The following is a 27,879-nucleotide window of genomic DNA, read 5'->3' on the forward strand; positions in this document are numbered from 1 at the left end:
CAGTAGTTGTAGTACGTGGGCTCAATAGTTGTGGCTCATGGGCTCTAGAGCGCAGGCTCAGTAGTTGTGGCGCATGGGCTTAGTTACTCTGCGGCATGTGGGATCTTCCCGGACCAGGGCTTGAACCTGTGTCTCCTGCATTGGCAAGCGGATTCTTAACCACTGAGCCACAGGGAAGCCCTTACTGTGGCTCAGACCAGCTGCTGTCTTTGGTGCTGAACATCACCTGTGTACCTGGCACTTTACCGGGAATAAACGTGATTCTCTGTTAAATGGCTGCTTATGCACTGCCGGATCCGGCCTCTCTGCCAGAAAGGTCTGTCCAGTGGGAGCTTGTTGTAGCTCACTCACTGTATCCGTTTGCTCCGGCTGCCATGGCAAAAGACCACAGACAGCACAGTGGACTTGAATGGCAGAAATCTCTTCTCTCGCAGTCCGGGGCCAGGGTGGGAGCAGAGGTGATTCCTCCTAAGGCCTCTCTCCTTGGCTTGCAGACGGCGGCCCTCCTGTGGCCTCTTCACGTGGCTGTCCCTCTGCCCATGTGCGGCCTGGCATCTCTCTCTCTCTTCTTAGGACACCAGTCATTGGATTAGGGCCCACTCATATGACCTCACAGAACCCTAATTATCCCTTTAAAGGCCCATCTCCAAATGCAGTCACATTTTGAAGTTACTGGGTGTTACAATTTCAACATATGAATTTGGGGAGAACACATGCAATCTATAACATCCTTAAATGCCTAGAAACTTAGCCTTTTGCAACTGTAGCTGCTGTCTACATGTTACCGGAAAGCGTGAGCACCCACCTGGCATTGTGGGTGGCAGGGGAGACAGCGACCCCCACGCTCCTCACTTTCCTTCCTTCCTGGTGTGGAGTTAGTCCTGGGACGCAGCTGTCCTGTCAGAGGCCGCATTTCCCACTTGCATCCAGGAAGGGGCATGGACCGCTCCTCCCTGTGGAAGGTGAGGAGAGGGATGTGTCCAGAAAAGGCTGGGCCTTTGCCACCGGCCCTTCCCCCATCCACCCCATGGATGCCGACCCCAGGGTGTTTCCAGAGGCGGTGAGCTGAAGGTGGTAGAGGGAGTTTGGACCCCCGAGTCACCCTGTGGAGATCCTCCTACGATCGGCTGCAAGGAATTAGGCCCCAGGTCTTTGGGGTTTGTTGCTGCATTTCGTCCATGCTGACCCAGCTCTGTGACCGCACCATCACCTCCACCCTGTGTGGGAGGTCAGGCCTCACCTCCATTGAACAGACAAGGAGGCACTGAGCAAGCTCAGGTTCACCACTGGGTGAGGGCCAGTACTAGTGGTTGAGCCCAGGATCCCCGGACCCCAGAGCCCACTTGATCACTCCTCCACTCTGCAGGGGCTGCAGACCACGGGTCCAATCTGTTTCTTGCCCCAGATGTCGTTGGTGTGGCCTGCTTGGGCCTGGCCCAAGTAGCATTTCTTAAATATGGGAATTTGGTGCTGCTTGGGAAATGGAAACATTGCACATAAAAGCTTTCAGCTCCAAGATCTTGAGCAAAGCATTAGTACTCTGAGCCTCAGCTGAAAAACCAGGATAATAATAGCATTCTAGATAGTACTTATTAATATTTTATTTGACTGTTGCTAATAGAGCACTGTATTTATTATTTACTATTAATTAATGATAACAACAATAGAGCACTATTATCAATAGTAAAATAATAAGATTATTAAGGCTGTGGATGAGGCATATATTAGACAATAAGCCTGCTTGACTCAAAGCACTTTATGTTCACAAGAATCCCATCCAGTATGTCGGGGGGTCATAAATCTGTGATTTGAGAGAGGATGGTTTGCACCTCTCCTGAAATTCCAAAACTTCCAGGAGATTCCTGGCCATCACCAGCTTCTGGATCTGTGTCCAGGCCCTCAGTGAATAATACTGGATGGTGACCATGGGCCTCTGATAACTCCCCAGGGCTTGTCTCTGTCCAAGGTCTCTGTCCTGACCTACCAGGGACCGGGTGGCGCTGAGAGAAGAGGGTGCTCCCACACCTCTCCTCTCTGTCCTTTCCCATTTGATGAGAGGACTGGGCCGGGTGTGGAAAGGTCTAGCAGGGAGAGGCTGAGTGTCCCATCTCATGAGTAGGAGGTGATGGGAGGGAAGCACAGGAGGAGGGTGGCGACATGGCTGCTAGGCCAAACCGTCAGAGACCCCGACTCTTGGCTCCTACTGGGGGGCCTAGAAGGTTGCCAAGCTCCATGTGCTCATTTTATTGAAAGACCATGCCTCATGCCTCTGCCTGACTGCACGATCTGCCTGGACAGGTCCTCAGGGTGCAGCCTGAGGGATGGTTGTCTCCACTTCGTCCTGGAAACACCCCTGGATGACACCTCCCAGCCTCCATGTAGGTCTGAGGGGAGGCAGCTGTCAAAGGCATGGCAGACAGTGGGAGACACTGGGCCACTTCCGGTCTGGTGCTAAGGTGTTGGTCAGACTTACCTCCTCCAGGCTGCCTCCCCTGACCTGCCGCTGGAACGCTCATGGTAGCTGGCAGCCAGCTCTGACCAGCCCTGTGTCCTCAGGGGTGGACGGGATGTAGGTCCTAAGTGACCACAAGGAGTGGGACTGGGTGGATATTTTGGTCTGAGACTGAGAGAGAAGCGAGGCAACAGGAGAGAGATAGAGAGGCTGGGGGCTCTGTTGTCTGAGGCTCTGTGTTGCCAGGACCTGCAGCTTAGCCTGCCCCCGACTATCCTAACAATCAATCGACTTCGGAGATGCCCACTGCCCCCTTTTTAAAGCAGAGGGAACCGCAGCACAGAGGGTTAGAAGGAACTCACTCGCTCACAGCTGGGGCTCACCTTCTATCCACCCAAGGCTCATACTTGCCCTGTGCGTCACAGTCACTCACCCGGCCACCCCTGCCCCCCCTGCCCCCACCAAGCAGGAAACCTGGTCACATGACATCTGTTCTTGCCGACGGGAATGGGGGCATGGCGACGAAAGCTGGTGCAAACAGATGTGACCTGGAGCCTCTCAGCCTCTCTGGGCCCTGCCCCCATCCCGTGGTCAAGAGAGCACAGGGGACAGCCAGGACCGGGGGCTCTCATGGTGACCGAGGCAATGAGAAGGCTCCCTAAAGAAAGTGTCACGCGCAGCAGGACCTCACTGTCATAACAAAAGCCAGAGAGGCCATCCGATGACGCTGGGGCCGGCTCCTCCGTGTCATCCCACTTCTCCCCGACTGGTGAACTGGGCAGAATGGACCCCACACCCACGTCAAGGGTGGACAGTGGTTTCAGGCCGATCTGGGCAGTCACTCCCATTCATTCCCCTTCCACAGCTACTATTTCAAGGATGAGGGTGAGACCCATATCTAAGCCAATCAGCACATGGCATTTCTCTGGTCAGAACAATCAGCCCCTGGTGAGTCCAGCGGAATGAAGCGTAGGGCTTTTTTGCCAATGACAGGAAGAGGTCTGTCTCCATTTGGACGAGACTCAGGAAGTGTGTCAAGAGGAGCTGCTGGAAACCAACACGAAACCACAAGGGACGCCAGCCTGAGGACGAGGCCAGGGCGTGAAGGGAGAGCGGGGGGCCCACGGGGAGGCAGTGCTGTGGTTCCGATGCGCCGCGCGTCTGCATCAAGTCCACCCTGACGCCTGCCCCCGACAGACATTCAAACACTGTCCATGTTGCTACATGGCTGTCTCTCCTACCTACAACACGAAGTGTGCTTACTGATATAAGTGGCTGCTTAAAATGAATTATTTATTCTTTGTGAATCCCGGCGTCAGGAAGTGTGGGACATTCAGACACGCCAGGACATTTGCGACCAGTAGCACAGAACATTAAAATAAAAAGGTGGTGGAAAAGGTCCCAGAGAGGGGAGACTGGGGGAACTCTATGTGTACACAGAGCTCAGGTCAGCCTTAGGAGAGTCCAAGTTTAACTGCAAAACATAACTATGTAAAGAGACTCAGCTGCGCAACTTGTTGAATCCGGTGAAGCATTTAACCCTGAAAATCAAGCCCGTTGTTACTCGCTCCCCGCCCTCGCCCACAAGCACTGGAGCCGACTTCAACAGCACACCTGGCACCTGTATCGTTCTCACCTGATGACTGTTTAAGATGACATCGGTCTCCCCTCATGAAAAGTTTTATTTAAAAAAAAGAATTTAACAGACCACTATGAGAAACCTTGGCAGCCAAGGCGGTTACTGTTATCGCTTACTCTGAAAAAAAACTGTTTTCCTCTCACTAACTTGCCAACTTCTACCGCTTATTAGCCTGGGGGGAGGGGGCTTCCAGTACGGTTTAGGGAGACCGCAGGGGGGCTGGGATGTGGAAGGACGACGAAGGGTCCCCGCTAGCTCTTCCCCAGAGGAAACTCACAGACAGCCTACGTCTGGACTAGACCGAGGGTGTGTGTGACAAGGGGAGAAACGTCCCCACGCTCTTATCAAGTCCTGCACGCCTCTCCCCAACTTTACTATCGGAACGGAGACCGACAGGAGGCTCCATCTCAGCGCTTAAAATTTACTGAGCGCTTGGTCTGGAACCCTGACGCGCTCCGTTCCTGGAACTCCCGTGAGTTACCAGCCACAGCCAACCTTGCAACGTTCCCAAGTACACTGGGCACGGAGAAACTTGCCTTCCGGCTCGGTGGTGTGGACGCCCGGCTGGGAAGCAGCGCGTGGGAACCAAGACCCCCACAATTCCTAAGAGCCGCGGGGCTGCGCCACCCTGGGCCCCCACTTGAGAACTCCCGGAGCCGACGGCCCGTGCTAAGGACCCCGCCCACCTGGTGTAGACTGGGGCGCCCCAAGCTCCCTAGGTGTGGATCCTCAGGTGCCGCGTGAGGTTGGTGTTCCGGCTGAAGGTTTTCCCGCACTCGCCGCACCTGTAGGGCTTCTCCCCGGTGTGGATCCTCTGGTGAACCGTGAGCGAAGAGTTCTTGATGAAGGCCTTGCCGCACTGCGCGCACCGGTACGGCTTCTCGCCCGTGTGGATGCGCTGGTGCTCGATGAGGTAGGCGCTCTGGCTGAAGGCCTTCCCGCACTCGCCGCACGCGTAGGGCTTCTCGCCGGTGTGGCCCATCTGGTGCACCACCAGGGACGAGCGGCCCGTGAAGTGCTTCTTGCAGATGTAGCAAGCGTACGGCTTCTCGCCGGTGTGGATGCGCTGGTGCTGCGTCAGCGCGGAGTTCTTGCTAAACGCCTTGCCGCACTGGCCGCACTCGAAAGGCTTCACCCCGATGTGCAGCCTCTGGTGCTGGATCAGGTAGGCGCTCTGGCTGAAGGCCTTGCCGCACTCGCCGCACGCGTACGGCTTCTCGCCCGTGTGGTTGCGCCGGTGCAGCGTCAGCGACGAGCTCTTGTTGAAGGCGCGGCCGCAGTCCCCGCACGCGTACGGCTTCTCGCCCGTGTGCGTGCGCTGGTGCTCCGTCAAGTGCATGTTCTGGCTGAAGGCGCGCCCGCACTCGCCGCACACGTACGGCTTCTCGCCCGTGTGCGTGCGCTGGTGCACGATCAGGTGCATGTTCTGGCGGAAGGCCTTGCCGCACTCGCCGCACGCGTACGGCTTCTCGCCCGTGTGGACCCGCTCGTGCTGGGCGAGGGAGGAGGTCTTCCGGAAGGCTTTCCCGCACACGCCGCACGCGTACGGCTTCTCGCCGGTGTGCGTGCGCTGGTGCACGATGAGGTTCATGCTCTGGCTGAAGGCGCGGCCGCAGTCCCCGCACGCGTACGGCTTCTCGCCCGTGTGGACCCGCTGGTGGATGGTCAGCGACGACCGTTCCAGAAAGTGCTTCCCACACACGTCGCACTGGAAGGGCTTCTCCCCGGTGTGGATGCGCTGGTGTTTCACCAGCGACGAGCTGCGGCCAAAGGCCCTGCCACACTCGCTGCAGTCGTAGGATTTCTTCTTCACGTCCGGTCTGGAGGGTTTACCAAGGTCTGAGTTACCTGCGACGTTCTTGCCCCGCATGGCAAACGGGTGGATCCCTGCTTCTCTCGGACCCCCCGACCTGGGTGGCGCCGGGGTGGGGCTCTGGTTAACGAACGCCTGCAATTCATGACATTCGGGGGCCGACTCCCGGGAGATTTCCAGCCGCCCCGGGCAGGTCCTAGCGCTTCCCCGCCGCGACTCCACCCTGTCACCCGGCGTCCGCGCTCCGTCCAGGGCTGAACCCCAGGCCCCGGATGGTCTGTGTTCCGAAATCTCCTCCTTCAGGTCCGGTTCTTTCATTTCAGGTCTCATTTCCAAGTCTGGCGGGGGAGGAGGAGAAGGAGAAGAAATGTACGCGGTTAATGCTGGGTGGAAGTAATTTCCCAAGCGGGGGTCGGTAAACGACAGGGCACGGATGGAGAAGCTAAGAGCAAAGCAATGCGCTGACGACACACGTGGTTTGAGAAGGCAGAACCCACCTAGGAGGTGAGCAGAGAACTAGAAATGTCCCTTTCGGAGCTCGGAGGAGACACACAAGTTGGGCGGGGAGGGGGCGGGTCAGAAAGGCTGTCGCAAACCTGAGTGAGGAGTTTCTGCAATGGATTCCTCCCCTCCAGGGTCCATCCTGAATATCCCCAACCAGTCACGCTTCCCAGAGCATCGATTTTGTATTAGAAATGATACAAATACAGCTGACGTTTATGGCGTGTTCAGGTTACGCCGTCTTCCCGGGCCCCGGCCCAGCTCCATCCCTCCCCCCCCCACCCCGCCCCGCCCCGTAGGCCCCACTCCCCTCCTCCACTGCCCAGTCATGGAGCGCAGGTATCCCTGTGGGGCTGGCTCCAGACCTCTCCTCTTTGCACATCCATCCCTTCCTGGTCATCAAGCGGAGTCTCCAATCCCCTCTCACGTGTATCCTGTTCATTTCTATTTCCAGTCTGAGTTCTGGACTCTGTATCGTGGACCTAATGGCTTCATTCCCAACATTTAAAAGTTGTGAGATCTTACACAAAAATGTCACGAAAAGTGTGACGATATGACCACACAAAGCCTTTATTCCTATGAGGCGATAAAAAGCAGGAGTGGAGCAGCAGCTGTTCCCAACCCCTCATTTAAACCCCCCCTGGCCCCACCAACACTTGAGTTTGAGACCCCCCTCCCTTAAGTCATGTCATGCCTTCATGGCCCCGCCAAGGGAGTCTGGACTTCTGTATAGTATCTTCTATACAGTGATGCCTCCCAAATGTGTGCCCCCCACCCAGACCTGCTGAGTTCTGCTGAGGACTATTCAGAAGACTCCTGTGTCCCTCCTGTGTCCCTCTTGGGTATGGCAAACCCGTTTAACAGGAAACTTGTGATTTTGGAACCCTCACCCCCACCCCAAATGATAAAAAAAGAAAGAAAGGCTCATCAAAGAGATGTAGCAACATAGTCAGACACAGAAGGACACTCATATGAGGTCCCCAGAGGAGTCAAATTTACAGAGACAGAAAGTAGACGGTGGGTCCCAGGGGCTGGGGGAGGAGGGAATAGGGAGTGTTTACTGGGGACCAGGTTGGGGAAGATGAAAAGGGCTCTGGAGATGGATGGTGGTGATGGCTGCACAATAATATGAATGTACTCAATACCACTACTGTACACGTAAAAAAGGGCTAAAATGGTAAATTTTGTGTTCTATGTATTTTACCATAATTTTAAAAAGTGTTTTAAAAATAAAGATTTAGCAGTCATTTTTGATTCGCCCCTTCCTTTCCATCATCCAGGCTGTTGAGTGCCACTGGATGGGCAAAGCAGCTTGAGCCAGACCAAATCTCTCCAACACAGCCAACCATGGAGTCAGGCACCGCAGATTTCCTGCCTACACCCTCTGCCCTCTACAAGGCGCTGTCCACTCAGTGGTGGGGATCTTCTCAGGCAGGCCAAGCCCTCCAGCATCTCCCCGGCACACTGAGAATCAGGGCCAAGACCTTCCCTCCTGGGCCCTTGGGCAGACAGAGCCAGCCTGGATCCTGCCGACCACGCCGGACTGACTCACCTTCCTTTTCTTCAGGCACACTTGCCCTGCGGTTCCCTTTTTACCCCCTTGTCTGTGCTGAGCTCTTCCTGCCTTGGGCCTTTGCACCTGCTGGCTCCTTGATACTCCTTGCATGCTCATCCTCAGGCCTCAGTTAGCATTTATCCTCCATCCTACGGTGGAAAGGAAGATCTCTCTTGGTATCCTCTTGCCTGCTTCCTAGTGATCGTTCGTTATGGCCCGTGGCAACTTGTCTTTGTCCCTTGATCTGTTTACTACCAGTCCCTGCCCTGCAGTGGAAAGTGAGCTCCAGGAGGGCAAGACCCTGGCCTGTGCCTGGTTAGTTACAGTACCTGGCACACAGAAGGTAGCAGGTAAACATGCACTGCACACCTGCAATGTGCCCAGTACGGGGCTGAGCAATCGGCACAGATCATTCCGTGTGGTCCCCACAACTATGTAGTTATGTTTGAGATTATACCCATTTTACAGACAAGGAAACTGAAGCTCTGAGAATTAAGTCACTTACTCTAGGTCACACAGCATACTAGAAGCAGAGCTGAGATTGAAGCCTATGACCACAGAGCCACGGGCCCTGGTCAGTCACTGTTTTGCTGTGTTTTTATGCTTTCCCACGCCACAGCAAAGGATCTGAGAAATACTTGAGAGTGATCCTGGCTTAGTGACCCTGGGGTGTGGCGTGATGCCCAGATGTTACGGCAGATGGAGGCATGGGGCATGAAGGCCCCGTGGCATGGGGGGGGGGTAACTTCTCAGTAGGAAGAGGAAAGGAAGGCTGATGGTGGGTTTGGTTTGGGGTGCATGGGGTCTGAGACGTGCTGGGGACATACACTGGCCTGAGCCTGCAGAGATGGGAGGCAGCGGAGTCTCGGTTGTGAATACAGTTGGAAGTCTTCTGGAATAAATATGAGAGCTGGAGGGAGCATGCCAGCAAAATCCCAGAGTTAAGGGGCAGTTAAAAGGGGGCAGCCTCCCTTTCAGGGATTAAAACCCTCAGGAGATGTGGCAACATGGATGGACCTAGAGGATATCATATTTAGTGAAGTAAGACAGAGAAAGACAAATATTATATGAAATCACTTATATATGGAATCTAAAAAATAATACGTATGAATCTGTATAAAACAGACAGACACAGAAAACAAACATATGGTTACCAAAGGGGAAAGGGGGGAGGGATAAATTAGGAGATTGGGATTAACAGACACACACTACTATACATAAGCTAGATAAGCAACAAGGATATATTATATAGCACAGGAAACTACATTCAATACCTTGTAATAACCTATAATAGAAAATAATCTAAAAATATATACCTGTGTATATAACTGAATCACTTTGCTGTACACCTGAAACTAACACACTATTGTAAATCAACTCTACTTCAATTAAAAAAAACAACACAAACACCCTTCAGGAGAATTTGCAAAAAAGCAAACATCAGCTCTTACTCGTGAAAAGGTATGCAAACACAGCTCAACATCAGCCAAATTAAAAGGACCCTGCCATATGGCTTTTCATCCATCGGATCGGCAAGAAGCAAAGCATTTGATGATGTGTGGCTGGTGACAGTGTGTGGACATGGGCCTTCTTGCCCACGGCCAAGGGAAATGTTAACAGGACAATGTCTGCAGAGGCCATTTCGGCAACAAGCTACAAACGTCCAAAATGTTATTCATTCCTTTTGGTCTAAATGTGGATTTTTTTTTTCATGGTACTAGATTTCTTGTCCTTTATAGTTTCTTTTCCCATATTATGTATTTCCACAATTGCTTCTGATCACAAAGTAATTCACACTTGTTATTAAAACATCAAACATCCAAAAATAACATAAAATGGAAGTCTCCTGCAATCTCACCATCTAACAGTTTGATGTATAGTTTTAGAATTTTTTCCCAGTGCATACTTTAAAAAAATACGCACCACACACCCTGTATGCACACACACATATGACTGTTGTTGTTTTTCTAAAACGTGGCCAAGACAGAGTAACAAAGATAAGATTTCCCTCCAGCCTCCAGCCTAAAGCAATGGGAGGAAGAGAGGACAAAATGTATAAAGCAAAGGGTTTCAAGACACTGGACATGCGGCAACAGAGTGCAGTGGTTCCTGAGACACAGGACTCAAAAGAGGCGGGCCCTACGGCCACCCAACTTACTCGCAGGGAGGTTCACAGGCCACGGCACAGGAGGGGAAACTGAGGCGAAGCCCGGCAGACTCCCTGAGTTGAGGAGATGGAATTGAGAGACGGAGGCAGGTGAAGTTCACGGGTCAGAGTACTGGGCAGGAAAGTGTGGAGAGTGGGCTCTGGACACAGGCAAGGTCCTCCCTCCAGGACTTGGGTGACTGATCAGAACACTCATATACAGAAGCTACCCAAGGCTGGAGAAAAACCACCCGAAAGGAATTGAAAACAGTCCCCAGAGCCGACGCAGGGCTGGGAACAGTGCCTCCTCGCACCAGCCATGTAACTCGCACCATAGAATTCATGGGGCGTTGGGCAGAACATACAGAAGGGTCTTGTGGAGATTAAGTCGTCCTAGACTGAACACAAGCCACAAAGGCAAAAATGAAAGCAGGTCAAATGACGTGGTACTGGTGTCCAGACAGACAAATAGAGGGATGAAACAGAGTCCAGAATTACACCCACACATACATGGACAGCTGATTTTTGACAAAAGTGCAAAGGCAATTCAGTGGAGAAAATTCAGTGGAAGTTTTTCAGTGGAAAAATTCAGTCTTTTCAACACATGGCGGAACAACAGGACATCTATTTGACACAAAAAAGTGAACTCGAATTAACATTTTGTGTCATTAGAAAAATTAAGGGGATCATAGAACAAAATATGAAACCTAAAACTATACAACATACAGAAGAAAACCTCTGTGGCTTTGAGATAGGCAAAGATTTCTAAAATCTGACACCAAAAGCATGATCCCTAAGGAAAATAATTTATCAATTGGACTTCAAATTTAAAAATTCTCTTCAAACAAATGGTGCTGGGGAGCCTGGATAGCCACATTCAAAGGAGTGACATTAGACCCCTTTTTAACATCATTCACAAAAATTAACTCAAAGTGAACCAAAGATGTACATGAAGAGCTACGACTGTTTCACTCTTAGAAGAAAACACAGGAGTAAATTTTCATGGCCTTGGTTGGGCAATGGTTTCTGAGATACGAAACCAAAAGCACAAGCAACAACAACAAAATAAATAAATTGAACACATCAAAATTAAAAATGTTTGTGTTTCAAATGATGCCATCAAAAAAGAGAAAAGTCTACCCACAGAATGGGACAAAATATTTGCAAAGCATCTACCCGATAAAGGACTTATGTCAATAATAATAATAATAAACCTATAAAGAACTCTCAAAACTCAATAATAAGGAAACAAACAACCCAACTAAATAAAACAGGCAAAAGACTTGAACAGATATTTCACTGAAGAGAATATACATGTGGCAAATAAGCACATGGAAAGATTCTCAATATCAAATGAAAACTACAATAATGATAAGACTACACACCAACGAGAATGGCTGAAATGAAGAAGACTGAGCATACTGAGATTTGGCAAGCACATGGAGCAGCTGAAACTCCCACTCACTGCTGGTGGAAATGTCAAATGTTACAACTGCTTTGAAAAAAAGTTTGGAGTTTCTTAAAAGGTTAGATATACACCTCATATCTGATCCAACCATTCTACTCACCGGTGTTTACTCAAGAGAAAGGAAAGCGTATGCCTACAGAAAAACTTGTACACGCACGTTCACAGCAGCTTTATTTATAATAGTCCAGAATTGGAAACAACCCAAATGTTCATCAACAAGTGAATGGATAAACAAATTGTGGGCTATCCATAGGCAGAATGATATTCAGCAATAAAAAGATGTGAACTATTGATACATACAACAACATGGGTGAACCTCAAAATCATCATGCCAAGTGAAAGAAGTCAGACCAAAAAGAGACTACATGCTGTATGATTCCATGTATACATGGAATTCTAGAATATGCAAATTAAACCACAGTGACATAAGGCAGACCAGTGGTTGCCTGGGGATGGAGGGTGGGTACGGGGAGGGGAGGGAGATACTACCAAGGGGCATGAGAAACTCTTTGGGGTAATGGATATGTTCATTATCTGGATCATGGTGATGGTTTCCTGGATGTGTACAGATGTTGAAATACATTGAATTATTCTTTAAATATGTGCAGTTAATTATAGGTCAATTATACTTCCACAAAAGCTGTTGAAGAAATGGGACCATACTCTAGTTCTGAAAGTTAGTGTTTCAGCAACACATCAAGGGACATCATTCCATGTCAATGCCTACAAAGAGTGCACATCTTTGAAAAGCATGGTTTCCATCATATGGCTACACCTTGATATGTTAGTCAGTCTTGTACAGGTGGGCATTTAGGTCATTTCTATTTTTCTTCCTATGGAAAACTTTGTACACTTATAGAAAGATTTCTAAAGGATAGATCCCTAAAAATGGAATTGTTCAAAATTTGGCTGATAATGCCAAACTGTCCTCCAAAAGAGTTGTCCCAACATTATACTCCTAAAAGGACAGAGTCCCTTTCCCGATACCTTCATAATACAGGCTATTATTCTTTTTCATTTCTGTGTACCTCATGAACAAAAACTGTATTTCTCTGACTCAGTTTGTATTTCTTTGACTATTAGTAAGATTTAAAAATCTTTTATAAAGCGTGATTCCATGTATTTCCACATTTATGAACTGCCAGCTATAAGTCTGGCCATCATTCAGTCTTTTTCTTATTTATTCCTAGGAGCCCTTTACATAGTTATAATCCTTTGACTGTTATCCATGTGGTAAATATTATTCCCCATTTCATCATCTGTCAACTTTATTTTTAGCTTTGAGTGATTTAAACTTTCTACGTAGTCAAATCTGTCAGTGATTTAAACTTTCTACATAGTCAAATCTGTCAATCTTTTTTCTTATTTCTCTGTAGTCCTCACATGACAGGCTGATGGTAAGTAACTCAGCGAAGCTGCCCCTTACCCAGCGAGACCAGGTTCTGGAGGTTCTCTAGCATCACATCTCTGTACAGGTCCTTCTGGGCAGGTTCCAGCTGCTGCCACTCCTCCTGGGTGAAGTCCACAGTCACATCCCTGAATGTCACTGACTCCTGTAAGAGGAAACCCACAACCACTCACCGCAGGGCCCTCCTTACAGAGGTCTGGAAGAATGGCCAGAAAAGCCAAGAGGATTTAGGGAAGGCATACAGGATGTATCTGAAGTGATTTCAACAAGGAGCAGCCACTCAGTTATCTTGGTGCCTCATTATTTGGGGATGGTCCTCTGACAGAGAAATAAAACAAATATGAGGCTGTTTAGAGCAGAAAGTCACAGATTGGAGAGACAGAGAAGGAATCAAAGGCAAAATGATCATAACCCAGTGAATCAACACATTCATTAGAAGCCCAGCAAAGGCAGAAAACTAGATGGAACCCAGTAGTTCACCAAAGATTCCTGAGCCCCTACAAAGCTGCAGGCACTGAGCAAGGTGCTGGGATACAGACACAGAAGGTTTAAGAACTAGTTCCTCAAAGGAGGGGCAGACGAAAACACCTGTAACTGACCCACAATCTGGTCAATACTGTCATGCAGGTATGAACAAAATTCTCCAGGCGCCTGAGCAACGGCAGCTTTAGGGGGCGTCCGGGAAGACTTCAGAAAGGTGACACTGAGTTTAGGCTGGGGGAAGGATCAGTGGTCAGGTCCTTGGGGGGAGATTCTGGAGGGAGGAAGAGCTTGGGTCAAGATATGAGGCTTAAAAGGCAGATTAGACCATTGAGGAATCATGAGAAGTTCATGTGGTGGAAGCATTAGAGACTTTCCAGCTGATGCCATAAGCCCTGGGGATGAAATGAATGTGGCTTAGCAGGGAGAGATGATGATGATGATGGTGGTGGTGGTGGTGGTGACGATGGTTGTGGTGATGATGGTGATGACAATGATGTTGTCAATTGTACGTCACAACACATATCACTTCATAGGCAGTTGCTATGTACCAGGTACTATTCTAAGGATTTGTTATAGGTTGAATTATGCTTCCTCTCCTCCAAATCCATGAGTGGAAGTCCTACTCCCAGCACCTCAGAATGGGACCTTATTTGGAAATAGGGCCACTGGTTAAGACGAGGTCATACTGGAGTAGGTGGGCCCTAATCCAATATGACTGGTGTCCTTATAAATAGAGGAAATTTGGACACAGAGACACGCACACATGGAAAATACCATGTGAAAACAAGCCAAGAACTACTGGGAGCTGAGAGAGAGGCCTGAAATTGATTCTTCTCTAGACCCTTCAGAAGGAACATGGCCCAGCCAACACCTTGATTTTTGACTTCCAGCCTCCAGAACTGTGAGAAAATATATTTCTGTTGTTTAAGCCTGTCTGTGGTACTTTGTTATGGCAGCCCTAGCAAACCAATACATCCATCTTGCTCTCTACTATTTCCCCAGTGTTTAGTACAATGCCTGGCATATAGTGGGCACTCAATGAATAGTTCTTGAATGAATAAATGGGTCAGTGAGTAAGGATGGTGGGAGGATTAAATGAGTTAATCCATGTTTGACACTCAGTGCACAGCATACAGTAGGTGCTTAATTACCATCAGCTACTGTTACTGCCACCCACATCCACAGGTCCTTGGCTCTCCCCAGTGCTCTGAGCCCCTGACATGAGAACCGTGAACCCTGGCTCACCCTCCCTGAGAGGAGGCCTCACCTCCTGGCCAGTCCTATCATGGTCCCCGTGTGCCCGCCCAGAGACTTTGGGCTCATGCTGGCCTCCTCTGCCTCGTGGGTCACTACTGTTTGATGAGGAAGAAGTACAACGCAGTGGTTGAGAGTGTGGGCTCGGGAGCCTGGAAGCCTGCAACGAAATCCTGGCTCTACCCTCAACAGCTCTCTTTTCCTTGAGCAAGTGCCTTAACCTCTCTGAACTTCATTTGTTCATAATAACAATGTCCCCCTCTGTAGTTGTCATGGGGGTTGAATGGGGTCATGCCTATATGGTTCCAGCACAGTGTCTGGTATGGCTGGAGTAAGTTCTCGATGAATGTCAACTATTACATTTGATTGACTTTGACATGTCATATGCATCTTATATATATACTTATTAGTAGTTATTATTTAATATTTATTTATTTATTTATTTTGGCCAGGCTGGGTCCTAGTCATGGCATGCAGGATCTTTGTTGCAGCATGTTTAGTTGAAGCATGCAGGATCTTTAGTTGTGGCACGCGGACTCTTAGTTGCGGCATGCGTGTGGGATCTAGTTCCCCTGTAGTAGTTATTATTATTATATGATATTATTATTTGATTCTTTGGCCCATACATCCTTTGGCCAGTCCTGCTAATAATTCCTTTTTTTTAAAAAAGCCACTTTATGGAGGTATGATTGACATATTTAACTAATACAACTTGATTGAGTTTGGAAAGTATGCACCCATGAAACATGATCACAATCGAGGCCATAAGCTATCCATCACCTCCAAAAGTTTCCTGCTGCTCCCCTCTATCTTTTTATTTATTTTAATTTTTAAAAATATTGTAGTTCCTTCAGAGAGTCTTCTCTAAGTATGCCCCACATCACTGAACTCACTCAATAAATAACATATTTACTGAGTAGGCTCCATGCAGTGCTCTGGGGCTGGGCTGGGAGGGGTGCACTAAAACCAAAATGGACAGTCCTAGAAGTCTCAGAGCTGACACCTTACAGCAAAGGATGCTGAAGGGCAGACAGCAGGGGCCGCCCTCCTCTGGAGGGTTGGGAAGACTTCCCCAGAAGTATGGTTTAGCCCCAAATGCACCGAACCTGAGTGCTTTGTCTGTGCATGTCTGAGGCCACTCATTCTCGTGCTTCATCTGTTTTGGTTTCCTGTCTAATGGCACAAACCAATTCGCCACAAGGAAAACCTCCCCAAATTCCAAACAGCTGTAATCAGATAGGCTCTATTTCTTGAAAATCAGAATATATTTGCACTAGATGTAATTAAGAAGAAAGCACTTAAATAAAAAATCCCAACCATACCAAAATAAAAATAATCAACAAGTCCTTCTAAATTAAGTAGGAAAAAGAAGAAATCAAGACGATAATCACAGACAAGTTAAAAATGAAGACATCATGGTGCAGTTGCTTTGGAAAATAGTCCGACAGTTCCTTAGACAATTAAGCAGAGTTATATTAGGACCCAGCAATTCCACTCCTAAGTATACACCCAAGAGAACTGAAAACACATGTCCAAACTAATGTCTGAACTGCAGCATTCCTAATAACCAAAAAGTGGAAACAGCCCAAATGTCCATCAACCAATGAATGGATAAATAACATGTGGTCTAACCACACAGTGGAATATTATTCAGTCATGAAAAGGAATGAAGCACTGACACATGCTAAAACATGGATGAATCTCAGAAAAATTATGCTAAAAGAACCCAGACACAAAAGACCATATATCATATGATTTCATTTACATGAAATGTCCAGGATAGACAAATCCGGAGACGAAAAGTAAATGAGTGGTTGCCAGTGGTTGGGGGTCAAGAGAGGAAATGGGAGTGAGTGCCATTGGGTACACACTTCCACTTGGGATGATGAAAATGTTCTAAAATTGACTGTGGTGATGGTTGCACAACTCTGAATATACCATAAGCCAATGAATTGTACACTCTGTGGTATGTGGGGTATATCTTAATACAGGTGTTAAATAAATAAAGGCATGAAAAACCAAAACTCACAGGGTAAGTGAAATGACACATTTAGACATCAAAATAAATTCTAGGTGGATTCAGAAGTTCACTGTTAACATCCAAACGATAAACAGAAAAAAAGGAAGAAAAACAGATGATGTGTGACCTGTGGATGGAGAAACCCTTTTATAGTTTAAAGACAATGGAAGACACCAGAGGCGGAGAGACAGACTTGATTTTAAAAATATGAAATGCTTTTGGACTTAAACATAAAACAAGAAACGAAAAGTAAAGCTGGTAAGTATATTTGCCACAAATATTTCCATACACACACACTTCTTTAAAATCTTCAAGAATACTAAGATTCCTGGAGACTGGTAAAGTACAAGATAGATCATTTAACCCCCTGCAGAAAAGGCTAACAGACATTTTCTAAAAATCAAACCTCACTAATATACATACAATACTACTCGGAAAAGATTTTGTGACACCATTTGTCACCTATCATGCTCAAAGTTTATACCATTTGTCACCTATCCATTTATCATTTATATCCAACTTGCACAATAAATACCCGACAGCCATAAATAACTAGGGACAAATAAATATCAAACAATAGGGGAACCATTAAGTAAGCCAGGTATGGCTCCAAGATAAAATTTCTATGGAGTCATTAAAATGGATGTTACCAAGGAGTTTTTAACAATGCAGAGAAATGCTCAGGATGAAATCTTCGATGAAAAAGGATATAAAAATTGCTCAGCTGGGGTGATTCTTATTTTTGCAAAAAACATGTATCCAGGGAGAGAAGGACACACAACTTTTGAGGGTGGTTATTTCTAGGATGAGATCAAGGGTCATTCTGATCCTCTTCACTATGCTCTTCTGGATTTTCTAAGCTTTTTGTAATGATCATGGCATTTCCTTATTTATCGGGAATTTTCTTTTACTTTTACAAAAGATTATTTACAGCATTGGAAAATGATTTTTTAAAAAGTCAAACTCACCAATACCAGACGGACATTTAGATACACTGATTATGCAGCCAAAACAAGTGATGTCTGTAGTTTTCAAAGGCTGGGGAAATCCTAATGATTAATGTGGGATGGAAAAAAAAAATCTTCCAAGATAAAAATGGCAGAGCCAATACTGGGTCAATTTTTAAAAATAATTATCAGAGAAGGAAGCCAATAAATGAATACACAAATAATCCACACGATTATCTCTGGGTAGAGGCACTATGGGTGAATTATACTGTCTTACCTACAGGTTACTGGATTTTCCCTATTTTCTATAAAGAACATTTATATATTTATTATTATGAAATATTTCTGGCATAAAAGCAAGCTTAGAGAAAAATTCAATACACAGCTATATATGTACCACCCATTAAAACATCATAACACATTACAGTGAGAGCCGGGGATGCCAGCCGTGCGCCCTCCCCATGGGCACCCTCCCTCCCCCGAGGTAACTGCTGTCTGAAATGTGTGGGCCTTGTTCCAGCAAGTCTTGTACACATTTAAACCATCACTTTCCGGGTGCCCTCCTGCGTCTCCTGAGGGCCCCCAGGGCAGAACCAGTCACTCCCCAGCTGCCCTGTCCTCCTTGGCTGACAAAAGCCAATGTCAGGGACAGGAAAGAGAGAGGCTCCTGGGCCTGGAGGGGGCAGGGTGGACACGAGCATCACCCCTGAGCACTGCTGTCCTTCCTCAGGGTGGACGGAATCCCCAGGAGGTGGGGACATGGGCCCTGGATGGGGCTGGGGGTCAGAGGGTCATCCCTCTGGAAAGGAGAGGGAGGCAACATGACTCACCAGGGCCTCATCAGTCAGCAGCTGGGCAGCCATCCCTCCACTGCCCACGGTGACCGGGAATGGCGGGCTCTGGTCAGGGGGGAAAGAGAGGGAGGCACGGTGAGAGACCAGGCCTAAGCCCACCTCACAATGCACACAGGACAGACACACACATGCCCACAGAGGGGCAGGAGACAGGAACAGACACACACATTAACAGCGAACATTCCGGGTGCTTACCGCCTGCAAAGCACTAGACCAACGCCTCTCACTTAATCCTCCTAACACTCCCGCAAGGTGGGCACTATTTCCACCGACCCCATTTCACCATATAGTCTCACTTATATGTGGAATCTAAAATATGACACAAATGAGCTTATCTATGAAACAGAAACAGACTCACAGACATAGAGAACAGACTTGTGGTTGCCAAGGGGGAGGGAAGGATTGGGAGTTTGGGGTTAGCAGATGCAAACGATTATATATGGAGAATGGATAAACAACAAGGTCCTGCTGTATAGCACAGGGAACTATATTCAATATCCTGTAATAAACCATAACAGAAAAGAATATGAAAAACAATACATATAACTAAATTGCTTCGCTGTACAGCAGAAATTAACACAACATTGTAAATCAACTATACTTCAATAAAAAAAGAATATTGTCAAATTCAATGTTGGTCCCTATAAACTTTAAACAGTGAAATTTCAAATTAAAAAGCAATATAATTATTTAAAAAAAGAAGCCCCGCTGTACATCACAAAGGATCACAAAGGTATGGGCTTGTGTCCCCACCACTTCACGTCTGCAAACCCCACAGCAGCGTGCCCGGCCCGCAGCAAGCCCTCCGCAAAAACATCCTCCAGCTTAAAGCTCTCCGGTGGCTTCCCACAGCCTTAGAAATCATCTACAGTCTTCACTGCTGCCCACATGGCCCTTACAGTCTGCCCCGAGGGCCTTCCCCCCCCACTCCACTCCCCTCTCAAACGCTTGGCCCCAGGTACAGTGGCCTTCGAACCTGCCGCTTCCTCTGCCAGAAATGCTCTTCCCCTGGCCGGCTCCTTCTCACTGTCAGCTCAAATGTCACCTCCATGGAGAAGCCTCTCACTCCCAGGGCCCTGAGCTCAAGTAGCCACCAACGCCCACCCCTGCCATCTTCTTATAGCCCACATCATTGTTGACAACTGTCTCTTTAAAAAGTTTTCAAGTTCATCATCTGTCTTCCCTTCACAAGAATGCAAGCCCCCGGGGAGCAGAGATGATCATTTTTGGATTGTGTTTCCAGCATCTAGGATAACAGCCAGAGGTGCCCAAACATAGAGCTGAGTGAATGAATAAGCCAACTTCTATCACTGGCAAAGATGCAAAGAAATGGGCCTCCCACACACAGCTGAAGGAACAGGAGTCACTCAACATTTCTGGAGAGTGAGCTGGCAAAACACAAACCCCATAACCCAGCAGCCTTGTTCCCGGGACTCTGCCCATAGCAACAAAAACTCCATGTAAAAGGTTATATATGGAAAAAAGATGTTTATTATAGCACTGTTCCTAGAATCCAACCAAACCAACAAACACACGAAAAAACAGAAACAAAATATAAGTATCCATCAGCAAAGGAATGTTGAATAAATGGCGGGGCATCCATTGTGTGAAATATCAGGTCTCCTTAGGAAACAGGAGTGGGTTCTGCATCTGCTGACATATATATTTGTGATGTCATAATCAGAAAAGCAAGTTACTTGGTTTTATACCTAACTTTAACCCTTCTGTATAAAAATGAACCAGCACATGTGGGTGTGTGTTTCTGTAGGTGTTTCTGAGCCTGGAAAAGGCCTGGGGAAGGCCATGGAATAATGGACACCAGATGGTGCCTCGAGGGGTTGGAGGGGGAATGGGAAGGGGGAGTTATTAATTTTTTTTCTTATATGCCTTTGACTGTTTCCCTGGGTGAGTGACTTCATATTAATGTCATAATTTTTTAAACAGAATTTAACTTTTTAAAGAGTATTCTTTCTGGACTGGCAATCTCCATCTGACTCCCATCCCTACACTGTGAGGTCAACAACACTGGCTTTGGCCAGACGTGGACATGACCAGAGCCAACTTACCCAGGAGGCACAGCGAGCCCAAGGCCCCTGATACCTGTAGGGGCCCATGAGAATGTCTTAATTTAAGATTAAAAAAAAAAAAACAAAAAAACGTGACTCGAATCCAGCCTGGATTATATTTGTCTTCATATCAATGTGATCACTAACTGTAATTTTTTTTCTTTCATGAAAAAAGGAGCCCATGAAGGCACAGGGGCCCTGGAAGTGACATGCTCTGGGCTGGTGACTGTTGGACCCATGTGGCCTGAGATCTGTGTGGCTACAAAGCTGGGGGCTACTTCCCTCCTCTCCTTCCTTGAGGCTTCTGGCATTTCCTTCCTTCCATTGTTTCTAAGGGTAAGATTCCCATGGGGGAAAAAATCCTGCAACTGTGTGTCAGATGAGCTGATAGGAAGAAAGGATTTCCCATGTGTCTGGTGGTTAAGTGTGCGGTCTCTGGAACCCAGATGCCTGGGTATAGAGTTGGGTCATTCACTTAAGTCTCTGAGCCTCGGTTTCCCCATGTATAAAATGGGGATGATGAGGTCCCTACCTTGGAGTTACTGGGAGGCTTATAAATGAAGTAGTCCCAGCAAAGTGCCCAGAACAGCACTTTGAGGGCCTAATACACATCCTCTAAACAAATCAACCCCGGTCAGGAGTGGGTAGGGGACTCTGACCCTCCTTTAAGAAGGTCCTGTGGAAGGCAAGAGAAGAAGCCTTAGCCCCACATCCTGTCACCCACACACTTCCTGCCCCCCCCCAACCCTCCAGAGCCTTCTATGAGCCGGACAAGGCTCTGAGGGGCAGGAAGGAGCTGGCGAATCTGGGGGCCCCAGGCCAGGAGACCTGCAGGACAAGAAGGGAGGTAGCTCTGCTAGGCCTCCCTGTCCAAGCGTTCACAGTCTTTCACACATGCTTTTAGGAGGGTCGCACTCAGATGCACTCGCATACAAACACCCAGAAAGGCCCAAAGACAGAGACACACAGGTGAACACACACACACAGAGAGGTAGAGACACTGACGGGGCGGACTTCGGGAGAGACATACCCCATGCTCACAGACACACTCACACCCAGGGACACAGCTACAGAGTGAAAGACGAGACACAGGTGGACACCTGGGTGACACCCTCACACAGAGACACCGTGGGCAGAAATAAAGGCAGACACACACACAACCAAGGATGTGGACATGGCGGTCACCCAGAGATACGTTGCCCCCCCCCCAACAGGGAAGGCAAAGACTAGACACAGAAGACACCCACAGAGACCAAGACCGGTAGGCGCACGAGCGCGTGCGCGCCCCCGCCCCCGACTTACACTGATGCACACACACACAGATTCGCCTCCTTCCCCATCGCATCACATTAGGTCAGTACCGGCCTCCTCCCTCCACTCCTCTCCCCAGCCCTCTCTCTGAGCCGGCACTCCCCTCACCTGGGCCCTCACACCTCCCTTCAGGGCCCACCTTCCCCTCAGTCCACACGGCCTCTCCCGGTGCGCACACCTTCCCCTCCTCCCTCACGCCCCTCGCCTAGGCCCGCACACCCTCTCCCTTCAGTCCTCACACCTTCCCCTCAGTCCGTACACCCTCTTGCTGCCCGCACACCCTCCCCTCAGCCCTCAGGCCCCTTGCCTGTGACCTCACGACCCCTCTCCTCAGTCAGCATGCCCCCTCCCGAGCCCCGCCCTGCCCTGCCCGTGGCCGTACTCACCAGCGCGGGTCGGTCTGTACAATGACTGGCGCCCTACGCCCTCCAGGCCGCAATGCGCCTGCGCAGACGGGCGGACTACACTTCCCAGAAGCCCGCGCGCCTCCGCCTCCGCTCAGGCCTTCCCGCCCGCGGAGCCGAATGGAGCCGAGCGGACCCGAACCTACCCGAGATCCGACCGCGCCCCTCCAGCTCCCAGAGGCCCCCGCGGCACCGGAACCGCGGCCTCAGGGGATGGGGGTGCGGGGTGGGGGTATTGAGGGATGGGAGGGGAGGAGGAAGAGTGGGGGGAGAGAGGAGATGGGGGAAAGGGAAGGGGGAGAAGAGAGAGATGGGGGAGAGGTCGGAGGGGAGGGGATTGCTTAGGGAGGAAGGTGGGGGAGGGAGGAGGGAGAATTCCAGCAAGGGCGGGGGCATGGGTGGAGGTGGAGAAGGGAGGCTGTGGCCCACCTTCTGCAGACTTCTGGGCTGGACTGAGGGAGGATCCTGGGCAATTTTGTTGAGAGTGATAATGCTGAATTGTAGAAAATTTGTAAAGCACAGAGATACAAACCAGAAAATAATAAGAAAAAAAAGTATTCACTAGGGCCTCCCTGGTGGCGCAGTGGTTGAGAGTCCGCCTGCCGATGCAGGGGATACGGGTTCGTGCCCCGGTCTGGGAGGATCCCATATGCCGCGGAGCGGCTGGGCCCGTGAGCCATGGCCGCTGGGCCTGCGCATCCGGAGCCTGTGCTCCGCAACGGGAGAGGCCACAACAGTGAGAGGCCCGCATACCGCAAAAAAAAAAAAAAAAAAAAAAAAAAAAAAAAAAGTATTCACTCTTCCTGAGTTTCCTACGTGCCAGCTCCTGTTTGGGGCGTTTTATGACTTAGGAACGTATCTAATCCTCACAACCATGCTACTTTCCAGATGAGGACAGTGGTGCAGACAACAAAGGTGGCACAAGGGGACAGTGGGGGAGCTGGGGTAGGAACCAGGGCTCCTGGCTGGGCCTGTTACACCATAAACCACAAAGCCAAGTCCAAAAGCATTTGCTGAATGTCTCAGTGGCCACAGAAATGTAAACAGCAGCTAGTCTTTTTTTTTTTTTCTTTTAATTGCAGTATAGTTGATTCACAATGTTGTGTTAGTTTCAGGTGTACAGCAAAGTGAATCAGTTATACCTATATCCACTCTTCATTTACATTCTTTTCCCATACAGGTTATTACAGAGTACTGAGTAGAGTTCCCTGTGCTATACAGTAGGTCCTTGCCAGTTATATATTATATATATAGTAGTGAAACAGAGGCTAGTCTTAAGGGGTGATTAATGACTTTAAATATTTTATTTGAGACAAATGTAGGTTCACCTGCAGTTGTAAAAAATACAGAAACCACTGAGAGAGATCCAGTGTACCCTTTATCTGGTTCCCCCAAGGGTGAAGTCTTGTGTTACCAAACCAGGTTCATTTGCCCAAGGCACAGCAAAAAGCCAAGGTTTGCAACAAAGAAAAGGTTTATTCAGAGGCAGCCGGTGAGGAGAGGGGAAAACATCTCAGATCCACCTCCCTGAGGCGAGGGGGGTGAGATATTTATGGGTTAAAGAAGCAAGGTGATTCTAGGCATAGGAAAAGGTATTGGCGGTAGGGAAAAGGTGAGGTAATCTGTGTTCTGTGGGTTACATGCTTCCTCATGGGATGCATGTCCCAAAATGGAGGCGCTTATTATGATGTGAGGGAGGAGTTTTTGGCCCTCTGATGTCAAAAGTTTGTTCACCAGACACATCAGGCCTTTGTAAAGGCCCAGGTGTAGGGTCAGTGGTCCCAACCAGTCTTAACTGGCTTGAGCTTGAACTGGACACAGCTCAGTCCAAGTTCCTGGAAAACGACTTGGGCAAATGTCTTACCGTACAGGCTACGTGTGGCTTGGAGCACATGCAAATCTTCTGTAGCAAAAATTAAAGTGAGCTTGATCAGTGAAGCCTGGTTACAAGTGGAGGTGGTTTTAACGAGCTGTAAGACAAGGTCAAGAATTTCTGTTAGGGGCTTCCCTGGTGGCACAGTGGTTGAGAATCCGCCTGCCAGTGCAGGGGACACGGGTTTGATACCTGGCCCGGGAAGATCCCACATGCCACGGAGCAACAAGCCTGTGCGCTACAGCTACTGAGCCTCTACTCTAGAGCCCGTGAGCCACAACTACTGAGCCCATGTGCCATAACTACTGAAGCCCACGCGCCTAGAGCCCGTGCTCCGCAACAAGAGAAGCCACGGCAATGAGAAGCCCGCGCGCCGCAACTAGATAAAGCCCATGCGCAGCAACGAAGACACAACGCAGCCAAAAATAAATAAAATAAATTTATTTTTAAAAAGAATTTCTGTTAGTCACCAGTTTCTGTTAACCCTATAGGGCACGGTTTCACTTGCAAAGTCACAAATAGGATACAGACATGAATATTGTCAAGATACAGAACTTTTCCGTCACCACTACGATCCCTCGGTTGCCCTTTCATAGCCACACCCACTTTCCTCCATACCCCATCCTTCCTTAACCCTTGACTATCGCTAATTTTTTCTCCATACTTTTGTCATTTCAAAAATGTTCTATCAATAGGCATTTTTTTTCATTCAGCATAATTCTCTGGAGATTTATCCAAGGTGTTATTTGTATCAATAGTTCATTACTTTACTACTGAGTGGTAATCCATGGTAGGGATTTACCACAGTTTGGCTACCACATCTGGGATGTTTCCAGTTTGGGGCTATTCCAGTTACAATTTTCTCTTCATTTCGGTAGGAACACTTAACATAAGATCTACCCTCGTAACAAAATTTTAAGTGTACAATACAGTATTGTTAACTAGAGGCACGATGTACAGAACACTAGAACTTAATCACCTTGCCTGAATGAAACTTTATACCTGTTGACCAGTAACTCCCCATTTCCCCTTCCCTCAAGACCCTGGCAACCACCATTCTACTCTCTTCCTCGTGTTTGACTGTTTTAGATACCTCATATAAATGCAGTATTTCTCCTTCTGCATCTGGCTTATCTCAGCACAATGTCCTCAAGCTTCACCCATGTTGTGGCATGTGGCAGAATTTCCTTCTTTTTTAAGGTTAAAGGATATTACATTTTATGTGTATTCCACATTTTCTTTATCCGTTGACTCACTGATGGACAGTTAGGTTGCTTCCACATCTCAGCTATTGTGAATAATGCTGCAGTGAGCAATGGAGTGCAAATCATCTATCTGAGATCCTGACTTTCGAGTACCCAGAAGCGAGAAGCGAGATCATTAGGTATTTCTAATGTTTTTTGGAGGAAACTCCATACTGTTTTCCATAGTGGCTGCACCATTTTACATTCCCATCAGTAGGGTACAAAAGTTCTGATTTCTCCACATCCTCTTCAATTTTTTTTAAAAAAATAATATTCATTCTAATAGGTGTGTGGTGATATCTCAGGGTGGTTTAGATTTGCATCTCCCTGATGATTAGTGATGCTCTTTACCTTTTCATGTACCTGCTGGCCATTTGTATGTTTTTTTGGAGAAATGTCTGTTCTAGTCAAGTCTTTTGCCCATTTTAAATTATTTTATCTTTTGCTATTGAGTTACAGGGGTTCCTTACATATTTTGGGTATTAACCCCTTATCAGATATTTGGTTTGCAAATATTTTATCCCATTTCATAGGTTGCCCTTCTACTATTAATTGTTCCTTATTACAGGGTTTCATGTGAACCTAAATCTTCATTTCTCTGGGACAAATGCCCAGGAGTGCATTTCTAGGTCATATGGTATTTGCATTTTTAGTTTAGTTTTTTTTTTTAAACAAACTGCCAAACTGTTTTTCAGAGTGGCCGTACCATTTATATTCCTACCAGCAATTTATGAGATATCCAGTTTCTCCAAATCCTTGCCAATACTGGATGTTGCCATTATACATATACATATTTTATCTTAGCCATTCTGATAAGCATGTAGTGATATCTCATTATGGGTCTCTTGTTTTGTTTTGTTTTTGTTTTTACTAATGACTTTACTTTTTAGAACAGTTTTAGGTTTACAGAAAAATTGAGCAGATAGTACAGAGTTCTCATACACCCACCTCCCTGCACCCAATTTCCCCTATTAGTAAACGCTTGCATTTAACGTGGAACATTTGTTACAATTAACGAACCGATATTGATACATTATTACTAACAAAACCCCACAGTTTACATTAAGGTTGCTCTTTGTGTTGTACACCTCTGTGGGTTTTGGCAAATGCATAATAATATGTATTCACCATTACAGTAGCATATATTTCAGTGCCCTAAAAATGTCCTGTGCTGCACCTGTTTGTCCTCCTCCATCTTCATGAACCCAGTATTTTTTCAGTTTTGTCTTTTCCAGAATGTCACAGAGTTGGAATCAGACAATATATAGCCTTTTTCAGAATGGCTTCTTTCACTTAGCATTTAATATGAACTTAAAGTTCTCCTTTTTTTTTAGCTCATTTCTTTTTTTAAAAAATTAATTTTTTAAAATTTTTATTTTTGGCTGCATTGGGTCTTCGTTGCTACACGCGGGTTTTCTCTAGTTGCAGTGAGCAGGGGCTACTCTTCTTTGCGGTGCGTGGGCCTCTCATTGTGGTGGCTTCTCTTGTTGTGGAGCATGGGCTCTAGGCGCACAGGCTTCAGTAGTCGTGGCATGTGGGCTTCAGTAGTTGTGGCTCACAGGCTCTAGAGCAGAGGCTCGGTAGTTGTGGAGCATGGGCTTAGTTTAGATGCTCTGCGGCATGTGGGATCTTCTGGGACCAGGGCTCGAACCTGTGTCCGCTGCATTGGCAGGCGGATTCTTAACCACTGCAGCACCAGGGAAGCCCCTGGCTCAATTCTTTTTATCACTAAATAATAATCTATTGGTTGTGCCACAGTATGTTTATCCATTCACCTACTGAAGGACATCTCGGCCGCTTTCATAAAACTGCTGTAAGCACCCACATGCAGCTTTCTGTGTGGACATGTTTTCAATTCATTTGAGCTGATACATAGAAGTATGGTTGCTGGACAGTGTTTAGCCTTGTAAGAAGCTGCCAAACTGTCTCCCAAAGAGCCTTGGTCTCCAGACCCTTGTTCTTCTTGTTAGACTTATTGAGGCGACATTTTCAGGATATCTAAATTTTAGTTCCCCAAAGAAGAAAATACTCAACAGATTAAAAAAAAAAAGTTTCAATGGGTAAGTTTACATAATTGATTGATTTTTATGGACCCCCCCCAAAAGCCCTACATCTGTATTATGCATTTTCAAAACAAGATGTACTTTCTAAATTATTCCGACTCTTTGATGTTCACATTTGTTTTAAGCCACTTATGCCTACTTAACTTGTCGAGTCACGTCTTCTTCCTTTTGATCACCTTCCCTTTAAAATTATTCAGAATTTGATTAGAGTCTCTCACTTCCTCTGAAAACACTGTATCTCAAAATGACAACAATGGTATTAGAATCTCAGGAATACTGGCTAGAAGAAATCCTCAGTGGTGCTAGTCCCAATTTGAGTTACTCTGGATCATCTGTAAATCAGACTGTCTCCTTTTGGGAACCATATTCAAAATGTTT

General features: G+C 47.5%; 1 protein-coding gene across 12 annotated transcripts in view; it reads right to left on the reverse strand.

The window, feature by feature from the left end:
- Positions 1 to 569: 569 nt before the first annotated feature.
- The window catches only part of ZNF71 (zinc finger protein 71), a 29,283-nt gene continuing 1,973 nt past the window's right edge, over positions 570 to 27,879 (reverse strand). Inside the window, exons 2-6 of one of the 12 annotated variants that reach the window (XM_081217354.1) lie at positions 24,186 to 24,291; positions 18,517 to 18,585; positions 13,001 to 13,127; positions 4,778 to 6,242; positions 570 to 953 (exon numbers count right to left, since the gene is read on the reverse strand). In XM_081217354.1, coding sequence (XP_081073480.1) covers positions 4,807 to 6,242; positions 13,001 to 13,127; positions 18,517 to 18,585; positions 24,186 to 24,215 — 1,662 coding nt within the window. In that variant the 5' untranslated portion in view covers positions 24,216 to 24,291 and the 3' untranslated portion in view covers positions 570 to 953; positions 4,778 to 4,806. Of the gene's footprint in view, positions 954 to 1,710; positions 6,243 to 6,500; positions 6,581 to 7,957; positions 8,110 to 13,000; positions 13,128 to 18,516; positions 18,587 to 18,735; positions 18,824 to 21,138; positions 21,623 to 21,908; positions 21,979 to 22,303; positions 22,356 to 24,185; positions 24,327 to 27,879 lie in introns of those variants that run through there. The other 11 variants (XM_081217357.1, XM_081217359.1, XM_081217349.1 and 8 more) reach the window with 11 other exon arrangements.

The sequence above is a fragment of the Mesoplodon bidens genome (assembly GCF_964165515.1).
Source record: "Mesoplodon bidens genome assembly, chromosome: 18".
Lineage (NCBI taxonomy): Eukaryota > Metazoa > Chordata > Mammalia > Artiodactyla > Ziphiidae > Mesoplodon > Mesoplodon bidens.